This window comes from Gopherus evgoodei, chromosome 12 (genome assembly GCF_007399415.2).
Source record: "Gopherus evgoodei ecotype Sinaloan lineage chromosome 12, rGopEvg1_v1.p, whole genome shotgun sequence".
Lineage (NCBI taxonomy): Eukaryota > Metazoa > Chordata > Testudines > Testudinidae > Gopherus > Gopherus evgoodei.
In genome coordinates this window covers 23631583-23651922 of record NC_044333.1, presented here as the reverse complement: position 1 = coordinate 23651922, position 20340 = coordinate 23631583, and the positions used below count along the sequence as shown (strand labels likewise).

Below are 20340 nucleotides of genomic sequence, written 5' to 3'. Positions count from 1 at the left end.
ACTGCAGGCATAGGAGAAGCATTACCAATTAAATTCCTGTCAATTCAGTAAAACATCTCTAAAATTGCATTTTTATAACATGTCTCTTACACAATACAGGAAAGTGTGGTCTTCTTGCTGCTTCTTTGAGATAACCAATTTATCAGCATCCTCCACTCAAGCTGATTAAATTTTTATAACAACACTACAATGTTAACTCTGCAAATTGTATTTGTATTTAAATGCATAGTATATTTAGTTCACATACATTAACCTTGTATGGGTGTGAGGGGCAAACATGATTATTCTTAAAAACATCTATATTTTGTTTTACTCTAATTAAACTGTCTTAATTTCTTCCAATTCCAACAAGTCTGGAATGTCAACAAAACAAATCAGTCTCAGAGCAGCTAGGTCAGAAGTGGGCGAACTCTAGCCTGTGGGACCCTTCTGCCCAGCCCCTGAGCTACTGCCCCAGGAGGCTAGCCCCCAGTCCCTCCCCTGCTGTTCTCCCTCCCCTGCAGCCTCAGTGCTCCCCGCGAGCTCCTGGGGCAGTGCAGCTGCAGAGCCCGACTTGACCCAGTGCTCTGTGCTGTACAGCATGGCTGTAGCACCACCAGCCACCAGTGCTCCAGGCAGCGCAATGAGGGAGCAGGGGCGGTTGGATAGAGGGCAGGGGAGTTTGGGGGGGGTGTTCAGGGAGCAGGACGGTCAGAGAGTGGGAAACGGGGGTTGAAGGGGGGCAGGGGTCCCAGGGGGGCAGTCAGGAAGGAGGGAGGGGTGGGACAGGGTGTCGGGGGCAGTCAGAAGCAGGGGTTCCAGAGGCAGTCAGGGGACAGGGAAAAGGGGTGGTTGGATGGGGTAGGAGTCTCAGGGGGCCATCAGGAATGAGATGGGGATTGGATGGGGCAGCGGGGGGCAGTCAGGAGACAGAGAAAAGGGGGAGATGGATGGGGCAGGGGTGCCAGGAGGCCATCAGGGAACAAGGTGGGGTGGATGAGACAGGAGTCCCGGGACAGAGGGCGTTGGGGTAAGAAGTGAGGGGAGGCAGATAAGGGGTGGGGGCCGGCCCACGCCTCCTTCCTCTAACTGGCCCTCCATACAATTTCTGAAACCCAATGCAGCCCTCAGGCCAAAAAATTTGCCCGCCCCTGAGCTATTTGTTTGAAAAAAGAACTCTTACCATTTTTCCTCTTTTATATAAAGGAATTTATATTTTACTCTGATCTCCATGCTCCACCCTACAGCAAGAATCTAGTGTCTCACATTTTTCCACCACTGATTTTCATTCAGTCATTAGTATCTTATAACAGTTCAGTCTCCTATATAAATAATGTGCAAATGGTATCTAACTCACTTAATATTTCTTTCTGACATTGCCTTATTTTTTATACCTAAACCTTTCTCGATTTATTTCAGATTTTCCTCTTTTTTGGCCTGGAATATTCCCCCTGCTGGATTGCTTTTGCTTATATTAGTGTGTAACAAGAACATACATATCAGATCATACAGACATCAGTAAAGATGGAAACTACTCACTTAAGATTTAAAATGTTACTGGCCGGTGATCCCTTCTCTTAAAACTTCCGTATGAGAAGGAAAGGATATTTCTTGAATATTTTCAGCTGAACACGCTCTCAAGTAATAAGAATTTGTTTGTAGTTTATTTTTCTACTAAGGCTTACTTGAACCTTACTTGATTTTAAATTTCCCTTCTAAATTGTTCAATAATCTTTGATTTCAAAAGTGTTTTACAGAAAAAGATCTCACCCAAAGAGGTAAATTAGAACAACAGATAGACATCAGTAACAAACTAATACAAAAAAACCTTGAAAAAACAGATTTTGAGACGGTAGCAGTGCAAAAGAGTAAAGGGGTATTATGTAGTGCTGTACTGTCTTCCACGATCAATGAGGTAATCCCCTGCATGTCATCTATGCTGCATTTCTCCTCACAGCTCATTTTAGTATATAGATGAACGGCAATAAGTGAAGTAAAGTGAGCCAGATAGTATGGAAGTGGTGAAGGCCTCATGCTGAAACTGATGAGTTATAGTATAAAGATTTTTAAATTCTCTCATCTTCCTAGCACTTACCTAATTCCCCTCCAGGGCTGGCTTTAGGCCGATTCGCCCAATTCCTGGGAATCGGGCCCCGCGCCTAAAAGCCCCGCGCTTTAGGCGCCTTTTAAATTTTTTTACTTACCCTGGCTGCGGTCTGCTCCGGGGTCTTCCATGGCCCCTCTCCCCTGACCAAAGCACCGGCAGGAGCGCAGCTGCCCCACAGCCCCGCTCTCTCAGCTGGAGCTCTGACCAGAGCGCCGCAAGCCCCGCGGCCCCGCTCTCCTGGCTGGAGCTCTGGCCGAAGCGCGACAAGCCCCTGGCCCCGCTCTCTCAGCTGGCGCTCTGGCCGAAGCGCGACAAGCCCCTGGCCCCGCTCTCTCAGCTGGAGCTCTGGCCGAAGCGCGACAAGCCCTGTGGCCCCGCTCTCCTGGCTGGAGCGCGACAAGCCCTGCGGCCCCGCTCTCCTGGCTGGAGCTCCGGCTGGAGCGCGACAAGCCCCGCAGCCCCGGCTGGAGCTCTGGCTAGAGCACGACAAGCCCTGCGGCCCCGGGGCTAGAGCTCTGGCTGGAGCGCGACAAGCCCCGCGGCCCCGGCTGGAGCTAAGGCCGGAGCGCCATAAGTCCCGTGGCCCCGGCTGGAGCTCCTACTGGGGCACAGCAAGCCCTGTGCCCCCGGCTGGAGCTCCGGGCCCCTTAAATAGCCCTCAGAGCACTGGGGTAGCAGGGGGCTCTGGGGGCTGTTTAAAGGGCCAGGGCTCCAGCTGGCCCTGCCACCCTGGTCCTTTAAATAGCCGCTGGAGCCCTGCCGCCCCCATGCATTCCCCAGGGCTCCCACGGCTATTTAAAAGATCCGGGGCAGGGTGGAAGCAGGGAAGTCCCGGGCCCTTTAAATAGCCCCGAGAGCCCTGGGATAGTGGGTGGCTTGGGGGCTTTTTAAAGGGCCGGGGCTCCAGCTGCCTCTGCTGCACCCCCTGCCCTGCCACACCAGCCCCGCCCCCTGCTGCCTGCAGCCAGCTCTGCACCCCCTGCCCACAGCCAGCCCCTACCAAATCCCCTGCCCTGTCTCCAGCCAACCCCTGCCACATACCCCTGCCCGCACCAGCCCTGCACTGCCCGCCCTGTCTCCAGCCAACCCTTGCTGCACCCCCCTGCCTGAAGCCAGCCAGTCCCATACTCCTGTCTCCAGCCCTGCCAACCCCTGCTGCACCCCCCTGTGGCCCTGCCTGAAGCCAGCCCACCCCACACTCCCGTCTCCAGCCAGCCCCGCACCCCTTGCCCTGCCTGCAGCCAGACTCTACCTCCAGTCAGCCCCTGCCCTGCCTCAAACCAGCCCCATGTCCACTGCTGCCCTGCAGTTCCCAGGCCAGTAACCTGCACACCTGCTTCAATGAGGGGGGCAAGAAGCAGCGGGAACCCACACATGTGCACACCCCCAGGGAGTGGCGGGGACCCACACATGTGATATGGCAGTCATTAATAACCAATCAACAGCATATATGATGCAATGTACATAATATACAATTTTATTATTTATATAGTTATGGAAAGTAAATAATACATGGAAGAAATGGAAGGCTTTTTTTTACACTTTTTTCTTTTAAGTCATCCCTGCCAGGACCCCGCCGAAAGTGTTCGAATTGGGCCCTGCACTTCCTAAAGCCAGCCCTGTTCCCCTCACATGCTAAATTATTGGTTCATCATTCTCATTGTCAACCCCCCAACTCAGAGTCCCTCACTGCTTTCACCCTCTTCCACTTCAAATACAAGCTTATTGTGCTTATCTAATGCCCTTTACAATTAACCTACTTCTGTAATCTTATTACATTAAGCCCCTAACCCTCCTCTCTGACTCCATCACTTGCATGGATGTATGCTACCATGGCCCCACCAGTGACAGATCTAGCAAACCTTCCTTATTTTCCCCTTTCAGACTCCCCCGTAATTCCATGGCAGCTCTCTTGCCTTCATAATGCTCCTCCTTGAAGATATTTTATTACCAAAACATAGCTCATATAATCCTCAACAAAAAGTGGAAGTCGGATCCTAGTGAGGTAAATAGAAAGGAGCATAAACACTGCCAAATTAAGTGTAAAAATGTAATAAGAAAAGCCAAAAAGGAGTTTGAAGAACAGCTAGCCAAAAACTCAAAAGGTAATACAATGTTTTTTAAGTACATCAGAAGCAGGAAGCCTGCTAAACAACCAGTAGGGTCCCTGGATAATCAAGATACAAAAGGAACACTGTAAGACAATAAAGTCATTGGAGAAACTAAATGAATACTTTGCTTCAGTTCAGCTGAGGATGTTAGGGAGATTCCCAAACCTGAGCCAAGATAGTTAAGACCAAAGCAGACTTTGAAGAACTTCAAAAAGATCTCACAAAACTAAGTGACTGGGCAACAAAATGGCAAATGAAATTTAATGTGGATAAATGCAAAAATGCACATTGGAAAAAATAACCCCAACTATACATACAATATGATGGGGGCTAATTTAGCTACAAGTAATCAGGAAAGAGATCTTGGAGTCATCGTCAATATTCTCTGAAGACATCCATGCAGTGTGTAGCAGCAGTCAAAAAAGCTAACAGGATGTTAAGAATCATTAAAAAGGCGATAGAGAATAAGACAGAGAATATCTTACTGCCTTATATAAATCCATGGTACGCCCACGTCTTGAATACTGTGTACAGATGTGGTCTCCTCTCAAAAAAAATATACTGCCATTAGGAAATGTGCAGAGAAGGGCAACTAAAATGATTAGGGGTTTGGAATGGGTCTTATATGGGGAGAGATTAAAGAGGACAGGACTTTTCATCTTGGAAAAGAGGAGACGAAAGGGGGATATGATAGAGGTATATAAAATCATAAGTGGTGTGGAGAAAGTGAATAAGGAAAAGTTATTTACTTGTTCCCATAATAGAAGAACTAAGGGCCACCAGTGAAATTAATGGGCAGCAGGTTTAAAACAAATAAAAGGAAGTTTTTCTTCACACAGTGCACAGTCAACCTGCGGAACTCCTTGCCTGAGGAAGTTCTGAAGGCCAGGACTGTAACAGGGTTTAAAAGAGAACTAGATAAATTCATGAAGGTTAAGTCCATTAATGGCTATTAGCCAGAATGGGTAAGGAATGGTGTCCCGAGCCTCTGTTTGTCAGAGGGTGGAGATCAGGGGCAACTCTTAAGTTTTTTGCCACCCCAAGCACAGCAGTCAGGCAACCATTGGCAGCATTTCTGCGGGAGGTCCGCCGGTCACGCGGATTTGGCAGCAGCTCTGCAGCTGATCTGCTGGTCCCATGCTTTCGGCGTACTCGTTGCCGAATTCCTGCTGAAGCCGCAGGACCAGCAGACTCCTGCAGAAACACCGCCAAAGGCTGCCTGACTGCCACCCTCACTGTGACCGGCACATCGCCCCCTGCGGCTTGCCGCCCCAGGCACGCGCTTGCTGCACTGGTGCCTGGAGCCGCCCCTGGTGAAGATGGATGGCAGGAGAGAGATCACTTGATCATTATCTGTTAGGTTCACTCCCTCTGGGGCACCTGGCATTGGCCACTGTCGGTAGACAGGATACTGGGCTGGATGGAACTTTGGTCTGACCCCGTATAGCCATTCTTATGTATTAAACATAGTTCACTTCCCCACATACAGAGAATAGTCCTTAAAACCCCACTCTTCCCAGCAGGCACACCCAACCAGCCTCTCTGCTGAGAGTCCTTCCCATACCATATTCCAGTATCTTCCACCACGCCTAGGCTCCTTCTCAGTTCTCTTCTATCCCTCTGCCAGGACAGCCACCCCAGCCCTTCCAGTTACAGTAGAACACCTCTTCCTACAGCCTCTCTTCTGGGAGATCATCCTCGAAAAGAGATTATCCCTCACTCCTTGTGCCTGTCTTAGTGTTTCCCTGAGTCCAGAGCTCTAATAGGGAGGTGTCAGCAGATAAGCCCCTCCACTGTTCTCCAGCCCTCAGCTTCGAGTCTCCAGCTTTGATGGCAGCAAGCAATAATCTCTTGCTACTCCTCCAGCCTTCTCCCAGGAATCAATCCCAGCTTCCTTCTAGGACCTTCCATTGTCCCCCTGGTCTCTGGCAGCTCTCACCTGCCTTTTTCCTGACTGAATCAATCTGTCAACACAACCCTCATCCACAAAGTCTCTCCCTCTCTAGGGCCCAAGCTGCCCTGTTTTAAGCCCAACAGAGGTGCACTGATCCTGCTTCCTCTCAGAGTCAGTGTCACCCTCTGACAGTCTGCTTCTTTCATGCCAACCTATGTGCACAGATCTCAGTCCCCAAACTAGTCCATAAAGCCCTTCCCCTATCCTTAAAAGTCACTTTTACTACAATGCCTATATGACAAACTGCCTGGCAATACCAGCTAGATAGATGGACATCTGCTATTTACTTAGGTTTATTTGTATTCTATATATAACACAACTAAGTAATAAAAAATTAACCATTTCAGCATTTTTGCATTATTTTTCAGATATATTTTCAATGTAACTCTAGTAAAAACAAACAACTATTAGTTCACTGCCTGAAAATTTAGCTATAAAGACTTTTGCTATTTTAAGTGGCTGAACGAAAGTTTAAAAAACAAGCTAAAGCTGGAGCATTTAAGTGACCACATACGCAAACAACAGAACAGAAGCATGTTGTACCCCTCATTCTCCTAATACTGCAGTGGTTAAGAGCTGAAATAACATGAGACACTAACCCACAAAATCTCCCAATTGCCACTTTTTCCTTCTTCTTCTTGTTGTCTAGAAGAGGTGGTTTCAACTTTTTCTGTCAATATATGCTGTTTCACAGAGATTTATTGATTTGATGAAGTTTGATGGTAAGGTCTCAGAGACCCAGGGTGGACTCATCAGTCACTTACTATTTGAAAATCTGAGCTTTTTGATCTGAAAATGTATGTTTCAACAATTCTGTTTGTGAAAGTGTTCAGATAGTTTTGGTTTTGTTCCAATGCAGAACAATACCAAAATTTGAAACCTCAAAAGTTGCCATGAAATGGAACTGTTGTTATCTGGCAAGCTCTACTATCTAGGGTCCAGCCTCTAATTATCCTCTCTCCTCCCTTCTAGATACAACATGGAGCACCTTTATATAGATCTCATATCACTAGGTCTTGCTCTGAAAACTCCACTTGTAAAAGAAAAGTAGCAGAGATGAACAACAGTTATGGGAGCTATGGGAGCTGTATTCCCACACCATGAGACAAAGATAGCAAGGCAAGATACAACAAGTATAACAGTCAAGGAGCAAATGTGGGATGTTTGAGGTAGGACAGTAATGTTTTCAGGACTCTACATTTTCCTCTTCAGTTGTTCATACAGTAACATTAATTTCTGTATTCTCAGAACTATACAGTAAACAGTATTTTCATCTTTTAAGTTGTTGAAATCTTTCATTTAAAGTAAATATGGTACTAATTACAGGGAATGACTGCTGTCAAACCAGTCCTTTGATACTTTGTTCTTAATTTGGAAATAAACTTAAATTTTAAAGGGAATAAATCTCTCAACCCTCAGTCCATCTTAAGTAATACAAATAAAACTACTGAAAATAAACATTTATTAAACAATTAAAAGCAAAATAATGTTGGCAAATAAGTTAACTTAATGAACACATGTTGAGACCCAAAGATGAGAGTAGGAAATGCAGTCATAAAATGGAAAACTCCCTCAATTACATTTCTAGACACATTAACATATTAGTGTGATCTAAAAGATATCTTTTGGAAGCAGAATAGAAGAGCTAGCTAAATTCTGAGTATGACAAGAATATTTCAGCACTCAATGAGAAAAGGGAACTGAATTGTTCAAGGGACATCGGTTACAGACTAGTCCACTTTTATTACATAAGTTGTCAATGGCCAAATATCATTACCATATAATGGCTCTTTGGTGAACAACATGAATTAAGTTGGTAGTTTACATCAAGTTCTCAGTGAGCATGTGTCACAACTGGCACATATGTTCAGTTTCAAAGCATTAAATATATATGAAGTCTGAACCCTCCTCTTACCCTGATCTTGTTTGAGATACACTGGCATGGCAACATAAAGAAGCTTGTACTGTTGATGCCCATGATGTACCTGACGTGTTCTTTGGCAAATGAAGACTTCAGCCTCCAGGGCTAACCACTTAGCAACTGTCACAAAGGATTAACTGCACTAAAATAAAAATATATGAAATTTGATACATACTGAATTTAAGAGATGGCATATTATAGTTTGCTATTGCAATCTGCATTACTTCCCACTATATTAGAGTCCATCTTTAGTGGATTGACATGTTTATACTTTGGTTGGATATTAACATGGACAGTAAGATTGTTAAGGTTGTGTATTACAACTCGGTGAAGCTTACTGCCTTCTTTCATTAGCTCTTCAACCTTCTTATCTGTTGACAAAAAAAGTTTCTTTTCTCCTGTATAATCTGGATCTTTCGGATACAGCTCATCTCCTGAAAAATATTAAGTTTTAATTCAATCATTTTATTTTTCAGTGATCTAGCAATTTTTAGGATACAAGCTACTTTATTATCAGTATTTGAAAATCTGTGGGAATGGAGTTCAGACTACAATGAGATTTAAAAGAAAATTACTTCCAATCTTTCCCCAATTTCAAGATGACCATGAAATTCTATAGTAGCCACCAGGGATGCAACACTGCAGGTTCCACATGTTGCAATAAATCTGGAATCCAAGAGAACATTCAAGTTCAAAGGCAGTTTTTCCAGATACTAAAATGTAATTTTATTTTTTACATGCAAATAAAGAAATATCCAAGAACCTCATGTACACTAATGAATATGGTATCAGTGCATCCTTGACATAAATAATTAGATATTATAGATGGACAAATGAGGCAGAGATTAAGTGACTTTCCCACTTTACACAAGAAGTTGCAGCAGACTAAGAACAGAAAGCAGATTAGATTACCCAGTTTTGTTTAAAAAATGATCTTGGTGGAAGGACTTGTCCAGCCTTTTATGGAGAGCAAGTGTAATATGATGAAAATATAGAAAGGAAATTAGGTGGCAGAAAAAAGACCAACTGTAATAAATAAGAAAATTAAAGAGAAGATGACCAGAAAAAAACAAAGATATTAAGAAGCAGAAAATAGCAACCTAAAGATACAATTTATGCCCTTTTGAAGAAAATAAAAAAAGCAACAGGAGAGAAAAGAAGGTAAAAACTAAAATGTTTAAATAGGCAGGTAGCAGCAAGAAATAAAGATTAAAAAGATGGACTAGCTAATAATCACTCGGGATACTGCAATGTTTGGGACTCTTGCTTAGCAAGGAGTGCAGGATCAGATCCATTGCCCAAATCAGGCCAGTAGGATGGGGCTCTAACTCATCCTGCAGATAAAAGTTAAAAACAAATAAAATAATCATATCATTCAGCATGAAAAGTATGACGTAAATTAAAATATACAGGATATTGTGGGGGGTATTAATGAGAGTCAACACTTGTTGACAATCTGATTAAATGTAGAAATTACTATACTCATCAGATCAGTGGTGTGTTTAGTCCAGTATTCTAAGAATGGCCAATATCAACTACTTCAGAGGAAAAAATTCTGCAACAGGCAATTATGGGATAATCTACTCTCAAGGAAACTTTTTTCTGGATCCCTAGTAGTCAGTTGGCCCCAAAGCTCAAAGGTTTATATCCCTTCCAATGCTCTTTTATGGTAATAAAAGCTCTTTCACAGTAATAAAAGCTCTTTCACTTGGTTGATTTACCTGGTAACAGATGAATGTAGCCATCCGAAGCAGCCAAAATAACGGCCATCCAACGTTCACACCCTTCTAAAGCACGGTCAGAACCAAACCTATGCAGGTCACGAAGTGAAGAAAAGTTGCACAGCCTACATAATTCATAGAACTGAGGTGGAGCAAACCATATTTCTTGAGACTTAAAGAGTTCAATAGCTTCTGGAGGGGTTGACCACTGTAAAATGAAGACAAACATGAAATAATATTTTCTTCTTGAGCTCTTTTGGTGAAATTCTATCAATTGCTTAAACCTCACTGAAATCCTTAGCAGTGGCAAAGAAGGCCTTGTGTGAACCTTGGGATGGACAACATCTTATCTGAACAGTTTACTCTATTAGTGTTCTGGATTCCAAAAAGAGGTACAGTTTTCAGTTTGTTGCCCGCAGTTTGAGATTGAACTAATATAAATGTGAATTGGAACTGTACTGGTGAGTTATACACACACCAAAAAAATCCACACACAAACACACATTTTCAAAATTGGAAGAATTTTAAAATATTTCTTCTGCAAAAACGTTGATTCTTTTTTAATTCATAAGATACTTGAGGACTGCACATAGGTGTGCCAAATTTGGACTTCAATGTTGTTTTTAAAAGCGGATATTAACTCTACTTTCAGGGCATGATAAAGACTTCCACTGAATAATACAAAACTCAAGCAAATTCAGCTATAGAATTGCTACAAATGCCTTCATAATTAAGTGGAAATCTACCTCAGACCACTTGCTTCTTAGCCAAGGACAGCATGCAGTTTTCAGAAATTAGAAAAACCAGATAGAGTATTAACTTCACGTCAATTGTATTTTCTATATGCACGGAATTCTTACATTATTACCTAAATGTTGGTTTAATGTATCAAGACTATGGTGTGTGGGCCTTTACAGACACACCTTTTATTCCATATTCTTGTGAATGACATCCACAATAAATTTCTGATATGATATTGGTAAAAAGTAAACGAATATTTATAATCAAATATTAACTTGTTCAAAACAAGTACTCTGATGTTTTAAACTTTGGATTGTGTTTCATGGTATGTAGTTTCTATCAGAGACAAATACTCACAAAGAAACACTGGTAGTGTCAAAAATTTGTACTGACCTTGTACAAGGGACCACAGTTATTAGACAACCATCTTTGTCTTGAGACCACCCCAGAGTATCCCCAAGCATATAGACTATCAAGGGTCACATCCCACTAATATTGCATAATGTGGTTGTATGATGGGCGATTGTAACAGGAGGATCTGCCCATTTAATAGTTCAGGGAGCAGCCAACCCCCCACCCCAGAGAAATCCCAGACACAGATTCTAGGAAGAAACTGAAGCAACTAATTAGCATCCCATGACAGGCCCATACTCTCAGCTGGACAATATAAAGAACTCAGTTCCATAAAAGGGTAGAATTAACAAACCATCCAGTGAACAGAGCAGGAGCTGGCATGCAGTTCTTGAGCCCCCTGGGGTTGGAAAGGGCCCTACCCAGTAGCTGACCAAGAGCAGAAGACCCCAGTCTGAACTCCTATCAGAGTGTTACTTGTGTTGGAAAAGCATGCAAAAAAGTTTCTCTCTTTGTGGAGACAGTAAACAGAACCCTGAAGAAAGGGACAGAAACCGAACATAAACATACTGTCTATCCCCAACAAGAGACCCGGGCCACCACTATACAGTGATCTAGAAGCGGGTCACCTTTTGATGGTCTTCTGTGGTTGATGTATTTATCCTCTGGAAGTCTAACATCTCCCACTAGTCACATGGCATGTGGGTGCATATTGATTAATCATCTAAAATCCAATCACCTCCTACCTTGTACAAAATATGTAATATATAATAGGTTTCAGAATGTCAGTAGATGTATAGACATCTGGAATCTGGCACATCAACTCCAAACGGTGCTGCACAAGGGCGCAGGTTACCAGATGTCTATAGGCAGTACATATAGATAATCACCTACTTGACCAGCACTATGTTGGAGGTCTGAAGGTGTGGGGGACAGGGGGTAAGGAAATAAGTGTTGCATAGGCGTGGCCCCTCCTGGACCCTGCTCACAGTTTCAATGGGATGTAAGGGAAGTACAGGGAAAGATATAAGGTGTCTGTGGGGATGAAACCTACCTGGAAGCCTGTCACCTCCTGATCGTCCTGCGATGCGTGCGGAGGCCGCTCCTCAAGGCAGCACAGGTAGAAGGCAGTGTCGTAGCGCCGGTCGCCCCGGCCAGCCCTGGGCACTGGAGTCAGCCAGTTGCCCCACTCATGCAGCGCCCAAATGTTGGGGACGCAGCGCAGGTAGCGGCAGAGCTGCAGGAAGCAGGCCGGGTCCTGCTGCACCCGTCGCCGCCACTCGGCGAGCTCCAGGGCCGGCGGCAGGTGGTGCTGAGGCAGCAAGCGGGCCGGGCCGGGATCAGAAGCGGGGCCGGGGCCCGGGCCCGACACCAGCAGCAGGATACCCGCCTCTTCGAAGGTCTCCCGGATGGCGCAGATGCGGAAGGCCACGTCCCCCGGCAGCGGTGAGCCCAGGCTAGCCCGGTCGGTGGCGAAGACCGGAGCTCGGTTACCGCCCGGCGATGACGGCCGCACGGAGCCCAGCCCGCAGCGGGGTAAAGCGGGCAGCAGCCCCAGCCAGTCAGCGGAGAAGTCGGCTGCCTCCAGCAGGCCGCCCGGGAAGACGTGGGCTCTGGGCAGGAAGCCGCTCTGAGGGCTCCGCTGGAGCAGTAGCATCTCGTAGTCAAAGGGGCCTAGCGGGGACCGCACCGGCCGGGCCGGCGCCCCGCTCCCGGCCGCCAGGAGCAGCGTAGCCGCCTCTCGCCAGTGCCGTAGTCGCGGGTTCATACCACCGTGAAGGACTGGACAGGAAAGGTGGTCGAGCCGCTCTCCTCGTGTCCTACCCATCCGCCTGCATCGCCCCCAGCCCCCTGGGAGGAGCACTGCACCTGTGAGGCTTAAGCATGCTGCTTAATGGACAAAAACAAGGAGTCCTTGTGGCAGAGACTAACAAATTTATTTGGGCATAAGCTTTCATGGGCTAAAACCCACTTTAGATGCATGGAGAGGAAAATACAGTAGCCAGATATATAGATATAGCTATAGATACACTCTCTCTCTGTCTGTCCATGAAAAGATGGGAGTTGCCTTACCAAGTGGGTGGTTAGTTATAACTAGACAGTTCAATTAAAGTAGAAGTGAGCTATTATTAACAGGGGGAAAAATCTCTTTTGTAGTGGTAATCAGGGTGGCCCATTTGAAACAGTTGATACAGACTAACATGGCTACCACTTTGAAACCTGTCTTAATGGACAGTGAGTAGATCAGTAACAATACCTGTGTTAAAAACAATTAAATTCCAACACACACAAATATAATCCCCAAAGAGAAGACCCATCAGTATGACAAAGGCATATCAGAAACCGACAACAAGGAACCTGATAGGGCAAACATTTAGGCAGGGGAGTAGTCTAGTCTCTGTGTGCAGATGTTTAGGAATGCACAGTGGGACATGAGAGTCAGTGTGAGTGAAGCTTCTGTGATTAATTGGTGCAAGGAAATGAAAAAAAATCTGCATTTCTTGAGATTTTAAACCACCATTATTACAGTAAGAAAACCAATGATATAATAGAAAATCTAACCCAATAACAAGTGGATGTGAAGATCTTGAGCTCTGGTGGCCCTATTTCTTCTTAATTATTATTTGCTCCTGACCTCTCTAACTCCAGTAGCTGGAAGTCAGGTTACACAAACTTTCTCCACTATGTCACAGTGAAACATAAACTAGTCGCAGGAATCACATCTACCATTGAAATACAGCTATTTCAAGGATGAAACTGCATCTGTTAACAGAAAGTGAAAAATATTTATAGAACCGCAGGGAGGATTTAGAGAGATGGGATGTAATTACACAATTTGAAATGTAGCCTTTGTTAATACCGTTTCCTACTTTTGCACACACAAAAAATAATACTGTGGGATCTTTAATAAGCAGAAGTGATCAGGACTGAGGTTTTACATTTCATCTGAAGAGTGACATATGCAGTGCTAGAATATTGGTTCAATACTGTTTCAGAGAGTACTAAATTATTAATGCTACCTTCTGGTGCACCTTGGAGTTCCTTGTAGGTTTTCCATAATTGCTGAAGTAGTCCAGCGCTGCCTAACTTGTGAGTTTATTGTTTACAAGAGCACAGCACAAAGTAACATGGCTGCAGGCCATGTAATACATTTTATTTGTAAAAAAACTTCCTTAATGCATTAACACAAAATATTGAGAGGAGTCAGTCCTCAGCTAAAAAAAGAGTAAGGCTTTAAGAAAAGATTTAAAGAGAAGTGGCTCCCTGGCTCTGAGCCAGGGTGTTAGCAGAGTTCCTGATACATGAGGCAGCAGAAGTGAAAGTGCACTCCAAGCATTCTCTCCAGTATCCTCTTCGCTAGCTTTGTGATACTAAACTCTCTAGAAGAGAGACAGAGGAATAAAATAAAAAGAAGACTCTAGTTAAGACCATCAGCCTGGAGGCCACTGAAGCATACTAGATACCCACAAAACATGTAGACCTATGGAAGAAGTAAGTCAAGATAAACAATGTTTAAATATAAGAAATTATTTAAGTGGATCAGATACTCTACAGAAAATGTACATCAGGCCCAAAGAAATTATATTTTTTTAAATGAGGTTAAAAGAAAGTAAAGCTTCCAAAATCAAGCATTCAAAAGTTAGGGAATGCCAGGATTAAGGTTGCCCATGAAACTTTAATTTGGCCACTTTGTGTATATGCATAATGGCGTAATCTTTAATTACTTGATCACAGACTATTTTTCTAGAACCCTGGTTCATTCAGTTAATTACTAGCATTTCCTATCTTTTGAGTGCTTGACTTCATAACGTTAACATTCGTTTCACAATTTTTTTATGTAGGAGGAACTAACAGTGATGCCTACATTTAGACAAGCAAACATTTTTCCTTGGTGATACATGCCTTTTTCTGAGAAGCTCTACTACCTCCAATGTTTGCAACATGGTTTTGATCTTTGACAAGGGAAAAGCCCAGGGACCAGAGAGATGTTTTTTGTTCATCTCATGAAATTCTATTCAGTTTTGGCAGTTATAAGCTGTTGAAAATCACTATTTCCTTACTGTGTTTTATGTTTTTAGAATTTCATTTTGTCAGCGTGCCAAAAACACTGAACATTATAAGGCCAGACTACAGCTACATAGCTGCATCATACTGGGAACCCCAGGGTGCAGAAATTTAACCCAGCTGCTGTGAGCAACTTTGTAGCAGTGGAAGAGAGAGAGTCAAGTCTGTTTCCCCTCAGTCAGCCTGTGGACTAGTGCCACACTGAGCATTCACAGAAGTTGGGAGTAGAATATAGATGTCTAATATAGCAGATTGTTGGTATGACTCTCATCCACATAGCCATGCTGCCTTTCAGAAAGAACCTGCTGTGTGTTTGTCCTTAGGTATGCTATCTGTAAAAGTATCAGAGGGGTAGCCGTGTTAGTCAGGATCTGTAAAAGCAGCAAAGAGTCCTGTTGCACCTTATAGACTAACAGACGTATTGGAGCATGAGCTTTCATGGGTGAATACCCACTTCATCAGAGGCATGTCAGATGCATATCTGTAAAAGGTTTGCTATCTGTATCATTCATTGTTAACCTACTGTTTCAGTGTGCTCTGGGAATGAATCAGGATTGTTGCATATTGTTGTTCTTTGCAGGAATCCTGCCACATTTGCTCTAGAAGTTGAAAGTGTGTGAAGAATGAGGCAGGGTAAAATAAGAAGAGAAAGGATGGGTTTATGGTTAAGGCTGGTTTAATGACACACACAGAAGAACTGAGTTCTCTTCCTGTTTCTGCCACAAATTTCCTTTATGATGCTGGACAAGTTACTTAAACCAAATTTTGGCGGGTGGCCACTAAATGTGTTCTTAATTTTTCTAGGTACTTGAAATATGTAGGGCCTAACTTTCAGAAATGCTACTGAGCACTCACAACTATAACTGAAATCAGTGGGAGCTCGGGCCACTTAGTACCACAGGCAATAAGGCAATGAGATCTGAATGAATGAGCACAAGATCGGAATTCTCGTCTTGACACTGACTTTCTAACTGATCTCAGACACCACTCTTAGTCTCAGTTTCTCCATTTGTAAAATGAGGATAACAATAATCTCTTGGCTCCCACGGATGTTGTGAATATAAATTCTTTAATGTTTATGAGGCATTCAGATATTGTATTACAGTAATGAGCACCATGAGAAAATTAATTCATTGTAGGATTTGGATGGTGTGCAGTAAATAAGGTGAGGCTTATATGTTAACCAATGAAGATAAAAGGGAATGTTGAAAACTTAACTCAGTCACTGAACACTGCCTCCAACTGGATGAGACACAGGTTCTGTGGAAAAATAATATATGGTCATGGAAAGACTATCATAATACATGTGCACTAATGGGCAGAATTAAGATTGCATGCAATCTTAATTCTAGCATTTCTTTCAAAGGCTTGACTTTGCAATCTAACTTTATTTTAGCATTTTTGTATGTGACTTATTTAGACTTTTGCAAAAGCCTTTAACAAAGTCACTCACAAGAGGTTATCATGCAAAATAAGAAGTCAGAGAGTGAAATACTGTCATGAATTAAAAAGTGAGTAAAATCCATAAAACAAATACTAGGAATAAACAATCTTCAACATTGCAAAAAGTTAACCAAGAAGCGCCCCCAAGCATCAGTACTATAAATTATAGTTAATATAATTATCAATGATCTAGAAAAGGGTGACTAATGAGATAGCAACTTTTAAAAATGACACAAAATTATGTAGATTAACCAAATATTCAAAAAGGAATTAACACAGCTAGGTGAATGGATGGTCTGATGGCAGATGAAATTAAAATAACATACACTGGAGGGTAATAGTCAAACTACTCAGAAATGTTACTGTGTACTAAATAATCTGTATTCAGTCAAGAGAAATAACTGGGCATATTAATGAAAAAAAATATTCCATGTATCCCCCTGATTTGTTTTTCCTCCCTCTGAAATAAGAAGTTGTCCTCAACACATTCCAATAATTTATTGGAAATTTTTTATTTTGCTGTATGACTTTTCCAGCAGATGTCTGGATAGTTAAAGTCCCCTGTTACTACCAGGTCTTGTGTTTGGGATAGTTCTGTTATTTTTTCTAGAAATTCCTCTTCTACCGCCTCCTCCTGATTTGGTGATCTAGAATAGATCCCTACCATGACATTGCCCCTATTTTTCACACGTTATCTTCTTCTCACCTCCTCTTGGATCTCAGAATAAGTGTATATGTTCTTTATGTACAATGCAACACCTCCTCAATTTTTTCCCTGCCCAGACTTCCTGAACAAGCTATACTCTACTATACCAGTATTCCAGTCATTAAATTTATCCCACCAAATCTCTGTGAGTCCAGTTAGGTCATAATTTAGCTTGTGTACTAAGACTTCCAATTCTTCTTGTTTATTCCCCATATTCCTTGCATTTGTGCATAGATATCTAAGCAGTTGAGAAGATTCCCCCACTAATTTCTCACTTGTTGCTCCTATACCTTATTGTAATTTACCATTCCCCCACCCCCAAACATTTAGTCATCTGTCAGACTCTTTTATACCTACCTGTGGGCCTTTGTCACCTATCCCCTTTGAGCCTGGTTTAAAGCCCCCCTCACTAGGTCATTGAGTCAGTGTATGAAGTTGTTTTTCCCATTCTTTGTTAGGTGGACTCTGTCTCCGCCAAGCAGTCCCCCTTCATCCCATGGTTGAGGAAGCCAAAGACCTCCTGTTGACATCATCTGCACAGTCATGCATTTATCTCCAGGATATATATGTCCCTGAATGGGTCTTACCCTCAACTGGAAGGATGGACAAAAACACCATCTAGGCCCCTAACTACTTCACTGTCTCTTAGAGATCTGTAGTCACTACTGATATGCTTAGGGTCACAGATGGCAGTATCATTAGTGCCTACATGGATGAGCAGCATGGGGTAGTGGTCAGAGGGTTGGATAAGCCTCAGCAACCTTTCTGTAACATCTTGGATGCAGGCTCACAGCAAACCTCCCAAGATATCTGGTCAGGTCACCAGATGGAAGTTCTATCCTTCTCAGAAGAGAGTCCCCAACTGCCAGTACCCTACATCTGTTTCTCTTGCAGGTTGTGGCCCCTGACTCTTGGAGACAGGTGGCTCCTGCTTTTCAGATATTGGGGTCTGCATTTCTCCTGTTGCCAGTACAGCATTTCTGGTTGTTGACTTCAATGGATGGTGTCACACCCCACTGGCCCCCTCCCTCAGGGAGTCCCCAGGGAAGGCAGATCAGCACTGTATGTGGCTAATGCTGTTGCAAGCATTGCAAAGCATTTTGGGGAGGGTCAAAGGTGTGTAAGTGGGGAATGAAACATTTCTTTGTGGTACGAGAGGCCAAAGGAGGTGGTGGGGGGAGAAAAAAGCAGACTAACTTGGCACTTTAGCTAGCTCTGCGTGAAGATAAGATGCTGGCTGTGGCCCAAGGTCATGGGCTCAAGGAGAAATTTACAAACAAGAAATTTACAGCTGCCCGGTTGTGAGAAGAGAAGAACTAAGTGGAGCAGAGCTGCAAAAACAGCAGTGAAAACAGAGCAAATGAGGCAGCGATGGTGAAGACCAACAGAAGGGAAATCCAATTCTCCAAAGCCGGTGTGTTTTGGGCAGCCAAGAAGGCCACAGCAAGCTGATTTGGACTGGTACAAAAAGCAGCAGGCACAAAGGGCCCTGGACAACAACACCCCCAAAGGAACCCAGGTGTACTGGGGTGGTCACTCGCTCCTGCTCTGAAGGGCTGAAAACAGCCCTGGGAAAGGGCTGTGGCAGGGCAAAGCAGCAAGCCTGGGCTGATTAGGGAAGCAGCCACAGCTGGTCTATGCCCCAATCAGGCCACAGCTGGCCCTATAAAGGGGCTGCTAGGCTAGAGCTTAAAGACTCTCTCTCAAGCCTTCTGAGAAAGGAGGGCCTGGCTGATGGCAGCTGAACAGGGTACCTGAATGCAGCAGGGCTGGGGAAAGGCTAGAGGAGATGGGGAGCTCCAGCCTGGAAACTCCCTAGGCTGGAGGCCTTGATAAAGGCCAGAAACATACTAGGATGTAAGGGTGTAGCCCAGAGTAGGCAAAGGCAGCCGGTCCTAAATCCCCTTGCCTGTGATGATTGGCTTATACAGACTGCAGTCAGCCCCAGTGAAAGGGGGATAGATGGTGACTGATAGTGGGTGGCGGTTCCCCTGGGTGGGGAGACCCAAAGAGTGGGTGTACTGCTAGGGGACAGTGCCCGAGGATAAGGGGTGACATGTCTGGAAGGCACACTGGGGCCAGTGGCAGCGAGGCATCAGCCTGCAGAGGGTGCTCTGGATCAAAAGAGCTAACTCCCAGGATGACCGACAGGAGGTGCTCCAGCGGTGAGTCTCGCCCCATTACCAGGACTTAAAAACCCTCCCGAGAGCTGGAGTAATTTGGAAATTACAGCGGATTCCCTGGATGACCTGGGCCTAGGGCAAGAACTCCTGTCCACCCTTCCCACTCTTCTTCTTACATTACACCCAGGCCTGGCCAGTCTTGGGTAGTGCATGTGTAAGTATAAAAGTGGGTTAGGGCTTGGGGCTCTAACGTGTTCTTTCTTCCCCTGAGTGACATGGAAGTGTTCCCAGCACTCTCTGCTGTATTTTATTATTTTATTAATAAAGCTTTAAAACTTAGACACTTGATGTGCTTCATCTCCTCCTTACAAAGATCCTGAAGCATCAGCCTAATCAGTTGATGCCTTCAGGCAAATTGGTAAAAAAAATCTGTCACAATGGGCGACCGGATGGTGGTGGAGCACCATCTACTGCCTGAAGTGGCAGCCAGTCCTCCTTCCTCTGGTGCCACTGTAGTCTTCTCTAGATGGTTAGTATTCTTTGTCCTGGATGTCTCATTTGCATCCTGTCAATGAAGTCCTCATGCTCCCAGATACTACATAGATAAGCCACCTCCTTCTGCAGCTCTCTTACCTGCTTCCTGAGGGACTACACCAGCCAACAGCTCTCATGCCAGTTGTTTCCCCCTGCCTGGCTTTCTTTGTCATGCAGGCCACCTTCCCAGCAGGTCAAGACCAGGTTCTTGGTAGAAGACTCCAAGGTCAGGATGCCTGTTTGGCCAGGTCCCCACTGGTGCAGGCAAAAGAAGAGCTAGCAGTGATGCTGTTGACATGCTGTTTTCCTCACATAAGCAAGTTCTTCCTTGTGGAGTACCAGCAAGCTGAAGAAAAAACTATCTCCCTGCCTCCTTCCGCTGACAAACTCAGTTGGCTTACTCGCTTTGTCTTCCAGATGCCTTTGTCTCACTAGCCACATGTCTTATAGCATTGAAACCCAGAGCTTAGCTGGATTTAAAAAAAAATTGTAATAGATTTTTCTATTATTTGTGAGAACATCCATGGTAATATTATACTGTACAGATTTTATAAGGGATATAATCTCTCATTCTTGAGGATATA

General features: G+C 44.2%; 2 protein-coding genes across 2 annotated transcripts in view; one reads left to right on the top strand and one right to left on the bottom strand.

Annotated features, from left to right (window-relative positions):
• Positions 1-7439: 7439 nt before the first annotated feature.
• Positions 7440-12668, bottom strand: NUDT19 (nudix hydrolase 19). Its single transcript, XM_030581777.1, has 3 exons — positions 11940-12668; positions 9794-10001; positions 7440-8506 (listed from the first exon to the last, which is right to left on the bottom strand). The coding sequence occupies exons 1-3, from the start codon at positions 12651-12653 to the stop codon at positions 8268-8270; spliced, it is 1161 nt and encodes a 386-aa protein (XP_030437637.1). The 5' UTR covers positions 12654-12668; the 3' UTR covers positions 7440-8267.
• A 1677-nt stretch (positions 12669-14345) lies between these two features.
• The window catches only part of ANKRD27 (ankyrin repeat domain 27), a 99253-nt gene continuing 93258 nt past the window's right edge, over positions 14346-20340 (top strand). Inside the window, exon 1 of the mRNA XM_030581130.1 lies at positions 14346-14377. The gene's annotated coding sequence lies outside the window, so the exon portion shown is untranslated. The remainder of the gene's footprint in view (positions 14378-20340) is intronic.

Excerpts from the sequence above, each read along its gene's own strand:
- NUDT19 (XM_030581777.1), bottom strand. The coding sequence starts at position 12,653 with ATGAACCCGCGACTACGGCACTGGCGAGAGGCGGCTACGCTGCTCCTG. Across the intron at positions 10,002-11,939 it reads AGGAGGTGACAGGCTTCCAG|TGGTCAACCCCTCCAGAAGC; the intron begins GTAGGTTTCATC and ends TTCATTTTACAG. Across the intron at positions 8,507-9,793 it reads CTACATTCATCTGTTACCAG|GAGATGAGCTGTATCCGAAA; the intron begins GTAAATCAACCA and ends AATATTTTTCAG.